The sequence below is a fragment of the Microtus ochrogaster genome, chromosome X (assembly GCF_000317375.1).
Source record: "Microtus ochrogaster isolate Prairie Vole_2 chromosome X, MicOch1.0, whole genome shotgun sequence".
In the NCBI taxonomy this organism is placed as follows: Eukaryota; Metazoa; Chordata; class Mammalia; order Rodentia; family Cricetidae; genus Microtus; species Microtus ochrogaster.
Window position 1 is genome coordinate 50,331,082 of NC_022026.1, and position 5,981 is coordinate 50,337,062.

The following is a 5,981-nucleotide window of genomic DNA, read 5'->3' on the forward strand; positions in this document are numbered from 1 at the left end:
GGGCTGATGAGGGAGAGGGACTTGACCGGGGGAGGGGGAGGGGAATGGTAGGCGGTGGTGGGGAGGAGGCAGAAATCTTTAATAAATAATTAATAAAAAAAGAAAAAGAAAAAAAAGAGCTGGTTCCAGGACAGGCTCCAAAGATACAGAGAAACCCTGTCTTAAAAGACCCGAGAAAGAAAAAATAAAGAAAACAAACCGGCAATGCCATTTTCATAATTGTATGGTTTCATACAACATCCAGAAATGTATAGCTAGAATTAACCAAAGAGCAAATACTGGAGTTTTGCTTATTGGGTACAGTATAAAAACAAAGATGTAAGAAAGTTCAGGAAGCTCTGAGAGCGAAGTTTAGGTGATCGACTTTGAGGTTACAAAGTTCACTCTGGATAGCAAAGGAAATCCAAAGGAGAACTAAGGTAACAAAGGAAGGGGGGGGGGTGGAGAGATGGCTCAGTGGTTAAGAGCATTGCCTGTTCTTCCAAAGGTCCTGACTTCAATTCCCACCAACCACATGGTGGCTCACAACCATCAGTAATGAGGTCTGGTGCCCTCTTCTGGCCTTCAGGCATACACAGAGACAGAACATTGTATAATAATAAATAAATAAATATAAAAAAACAAAGGAGAAACGGGCAGTTCTGGAGCCAACTCTAGTAGTTTTAGACTTCTCCAAGAAAAAGATTACTTCATTTGTGTCTGGCTTGATACTGAGAACATGAATCTAAGATAATGCATAGCAAAATTATTTTGCACATACTAAATTAGAAATAGTCCTGTTTTAAATTCTATCAGCATAATTTCTTAAATACAACTTGGTAAGAAATTTTATAATAGTCTAGTAATATAACTAAAATAATATGATAAAAGGAACATATATGCTTTACTTGAAACTTTATTATATAAATTTCCATTTCTTTTAAAGATTACAAAACCTGTTCTTTGACAGGAATACAAGCAATATTGTTCCAGGATTATTCATGGATACATTGGAAAGAGCTTAGATTACACATTAATAGTATGATTTGCAAACTTAAGTAAAACAATTTAAAGTACTCAGTAAAATCTGATCCTCACAAGCATTTCATAACTATGGCAGCAGTGCCAAGCATCTATGCAATTTACCCACCAATAAAAGGTACAACACATAAGAACCCTTGATATGGTACCTTGCTTGGGCTTCTGGCATGCCTTACTAGAGATGAACTAGTATAAAGTAAGATCATATATAACAGTAGAAAAATATTTATGATTTTTTTCTTTTTTAAAAACTGCCTAAGTAGATACCCACCCCATTCCCACTCATGGCCAAAAATGCAAAATAATTACATCTTTTAGGTGTATACCTTCCCTTTTTATTTAGGGTAAAAGTCAAGATAAACTAATACATGTATATGATATTGAGTTACACACTCATCACTCATAATCATTAAGGACACTAATGAATGGCAATACTTCAAAACCTTCTTTAAATAAAAAACCCAAGTTTTATATGGTAAACTACACTTACAGAAACACAACCCAAGTCTTTATCCTCATGCCCTTGCTTTGTACTTAAAAGTTCTACTTTAAATACTTGTTTGAAAAACTCAGCACACAGTACATCCAGTACTATAGTAATATAGGAATAAAGATGTTCACTTTCATTGGACATTGAACTAATCTACTTAGAGAGAATTATTATAGTGACTCTCTTCTCAAATACATTTCCATATACTGTACTTAAATGGTGCTAGAAGACATTTTCTTGAGGTTCATACATCTGGACTTAAATCTCTAAGTTTTCCTTTCCACTAATCTCTAGTCAAAACAGCATACCCCTTGCTAGTTGCTCTGGGAAGTCATGATATTTCAACAGCTTATCATGCAGTTCAAGGTTATATAGCAAAACAATGAGGAAAGTGCCTTAAGAGGTAGGAAGTAGGCTCTCATCCCAACCCTTGCTATGCCCATTATGAACAGGTAAAAGACTGGAATAAAAGTGGGAAATATGAGACCTATAGTGACATTAGGTTTAAGAAAATTAAGTTGACTTAATTACTAAAATTTTTTGTGAACTGTCACTTTGGAACCAGTTACAAGTGACTTAGCAACACAGCAGTGTTGTGTTACAGTTAGAACACAGCAGTGTCAAAAACAAAGCACACTGTAGTTACAAATTTTTCTTGGCCATCCATATTTGGGCATTATCACTGTGTAGATTCTTCAGTGGAAAAAGTGGTTAGGTGTGGCTCTGTAGAATACCACAGTCTCAAGAAACTGAATTCATTCCTTCATTAATCTCCACCAATGGTCACTTGGGGAGATCAGCAAAATGTAAGCAACCTGGGGTTGAAAAGAGGACTATTTTCATTAATTGAAATAAAAACACTGAATTAAGTCAACTTCTCTGTGAATTAAATAAGGCTCAAAGTATACATCCAGTTAGTCACAGGGAGTTGGATCTTGCAGAGGGACAGATAGTTAGACTGAACCCTCCTGGTTTAAGCACCAAGATCAGCTACTGAATCCATTGTTTTTGTGAGTCTCAGAAAATAGACCTTTTTTGACCCTTTACGTTTCAGACCTCTGAATACTTTCACAAGTCTCCAATTATTATCACCACACTAAGATGGAACTTATTTTATAAAATATAGAAAAATAATCTAAAATATTGTAGGTAATTCATAACAGGTAGGGACTGGAAACTATCAGTCATAGTGAGATGTGTGTTACTGGCCTCCACAGTGAATAAGAACATCAATACCAAGGTCCCAATGTCTAGAAAAAAGCCTTTGGCTAACTTTCATCACAGAATGAGTCTACTCTGGTCCTTTTCCTCTCAAATACATGCTTTCTCTTGAAGCTTCTGCACCTACTCTGTGTTCAAATTCTTCCTGGACTGAAGGTATAGGCACAGCTTTAAGGACACCCCCACTTCTCTTGATGTCTTCTGATCCCAACAGAAGCCACGCCTAAAGAACAGATGGAACAATGGTTTGATCCTCCCAACCTGGTCTTTGGAGTGCAATGCATATGAAATGTGCAAACTACCACACATACCCTACATCCTCTCTCCTGACACTCAGAACTTACTCTTCCGTATGCCAGCTTAACAGCATCTTGACTTTGGGTCTTGCCAAAATTATTTTTAGAGTTTTGGGGTTGCTTGTGAAAAACAGATTTACATTACATCTGTTAAATTCAAGGAATCAATGCACTTAGAAGATAACTTTTTAAACAGAAGGAGCTGAAATGATTCATAAAAAGCAAAGCAAAACAAACAAAAAACAACAAAACTTACCTGAATTTACTATCATCAATTGAAAGGGAAGATGCAAAACACATATTTTAATTCAGTTTCCAGTACGTGCTTGGCTATGTTAAATGCATTTCTATTGTTTGGGATGTTATTTTACATCATAAACCAAGAGATGTCTGCAAAAAGCGTCCTGTCAGTTTAGTTCCTTCTTTCAGAGAAACATAAAAACAGGGTCAACAACTATGAGATAAGCCCCAGAAATTTGCAGCGATGCAGGGAAGGCAGAAGACTTCAGGAGCCTTAATCTCATAAAGTACGGTGGCCTGTAGGAAATGGACTTTGTGAAAAGAATGGAAAGGCTAACCCAGCACAAGCACATCGTTGGCTATGTTTGCCCTAAGATAATGTGAACACCAGAGCCACAGATGAAGTAATTTATGTTCCTAACCTGTCTTGTCAGTAGGAAGCCTTCAGTTTTGAGAATCTATAACTTGCTTTTCTCCAATAAAACTGGCAGTTTGACTAGACAAAGAAGGCAAAGGTAATTCTTCTTAAAGGAAATAAATTTCACATCATAATATGGTAGAGGACTGCCCTAAGAAGTACATGATTTTGACTTTAGCTCTTTTTGGTGGTAATATGAAATAAGGGCAGCATGGTGTTATGAGGAAAAACTAGAGAGATGGGATAAATGAAAGAATCTGACACATTGAATAGAAGAAGGGGAAAGGCTTTCTTGCCAGGCAATGGAGAGCAATTTTGAGTAGTTGCATCCATATACTCATATACTCAAGAACTTCAGTAGCTGGTATGCAGAACTTCTGGCATTGTACTAATATGTATTTTTTATTTAGAAGGTAAACCGACATTTGGTTTCTATGCATCCCCATTTCGTGTTTCTCGGGCAAAGGTGGTATTAGAAATTGTCTCTTTCTCTTTAGTAGCAGAGAAGATAAGGAATGACTACTGTCTTTTATGAATTGAAAAAAGCACACTCTTGGGTTAGTACTCTGAGTGAAAAGATTTATGATGTAAATGGCTCAGTAAGTGACACATCTACTGGGGCACATTCCTAATGAGGTTTAAGTTAAATCACTTTTTTTCCTTTGCTCATGTTTTTCACATCACATATTAATGTACACTGGGTAGTGTCACAAAGATATGGGTAATGATGGGTACAAAAGTTTCTTCTGTCAAATGAAACTGGAAACTAGCAAGTTAGATGGAGATACTGAGTACTGCACTGAAGCACAGCCAAGGACCATTGTGAAAACTGAAGTCAAAGGAAACATCATATGGCTATAAACCATCAACAGGGATTCAGAAAACAGTCATTGAGCCTGCCTCAGCTATGACTTCAGGTTACAACAGATACTGTTTGACCAAGAATATTTTATTCTCTAGAATAAGAAAGTTTAAATCCAATTTCATATGGAGACCTGTGGCCTTTATTACATTCAAATTAGTGTTTAGTATAGAATATCTATTTAAACATGAAATATCCAGTAAGGCTTTAGTTATCAATTACTAAGTTTTCCTTTTCCAATTTCTTTAATATGATTCTTTTAAAGGCCTTTCATGTACATTGGCAAGATTTCAAATGATATGCCAAATACTAAGTATGAGGACTATGTAAGGTTAAAAGTGCGGGGATTACTTTCTTAAAGAAACCCTAAGAAATCACAAAGTATATGGACTCACTTCATAGGTGTATTCTTGATTTCATGCCACACACACACAACTTTCTTTACCATTAACAGCTCTTTAGGTTAGTCTGACAGAGCACCTGACTTGAAGAAACAAATGAACAAACCAGTGAGAGAAATGGAGGAAAATATGTACAATTTGAAAGAATTACATTCAACAGCTGTTCAATCAAACTGTTCAATCAATCTGGCCATCATTAAGTTTTCCCAACAATACTGTTAATCCAGGTGAACTATTTATCCAGATTTAATAGTCAATTGATTAATAGACTCCAAGTTAAACAAGGCATGTATACATTAAAGAAAGCAGTACGGAAATGTACTGTATATGAACTGTTTACAAAAACATACAAAATGTTGGATGGCACAAGGGATACAGTGCTAATATAAACGGATTGTTTAAGCTAAGTGCTTAACATAAACTGTCCATCCCTATAACTAACAAAGAATATTTAGGGGACATGAAATATTTTCTATAAAAATAATGCTATATGGTGTAGAGTACTTTTATTCAGTGTATTTTAGGTGGTATTCATGTGTTCATTATTTTTCTTGTTGATTCAGTGATTATATCTTCATCATGTTTCCATTTCCATTTCGAAGCTCCAGGAAAATCTAACTTGCTAACAATCAAAGCGAGAAGAGACGAAAGCAGGAGCAGCAGGAGCAGCAGCATTATGGGTACCAGCTGGGACAGTGTGTGCTTGCAGGATGTCTCTCAGGTATGTGCTACCTGTCGCCAGAACTTGTGCTATCAGCTTACATCATGGTACCAATTATCTCACTGAGGTCACTTCACAGGGCTGTTGAGGTGATTTTTTTAATACCTCTCCGCTGAGCAAGAGTAGAACGGCCTACTGGTTCCAAAACTGGTGACTGATTACGGTTTAAAGCAGAGTATGTAGCTGCCATGGCACCCTGAAAAAAGCAAAGAAAAGTTACAACAAAAAAGGCATCTATAAGCCGGGCGATGGTGGCGCACGCCTTTAATCCCAGCACTCGGGAGGCAGAGGCAGGCGGATCTCTGTGAGTTC

At 36.6% G+C, this 5,981-nt stretch overlaps 1 protein-coding gene across 6 annotated transcripts in view; it reads right to left on the reverse strand.

Moving 5' to 3' along the window:
- Positions 1 to 881: 881 nt before the first annotated feature.
- The window catches only part of Rps6ka3 (ribosomal protein S6 kinase A3), a 117,876-nt gene continuing 112,776 nt past the window's right edge, over positions 882 to 5,981 (reverse strand). For all 6 annotated transcript variants that reach the window (XM_013350574.2, XM_005358806.3, XM_013350573.2 and 3 more), the window contains one exon: positions 882 to 5,865. In XM_013350574.2, the coding sequence (XP_013206028.1) occupies positions 5,743 to 5,865 (123 nt within the window). In that variant the 3' untranslated portion in view covers positions 882 to 5,742. The remainder of the gene's footprint in view (positions 5,866 to 5,981) is intronic.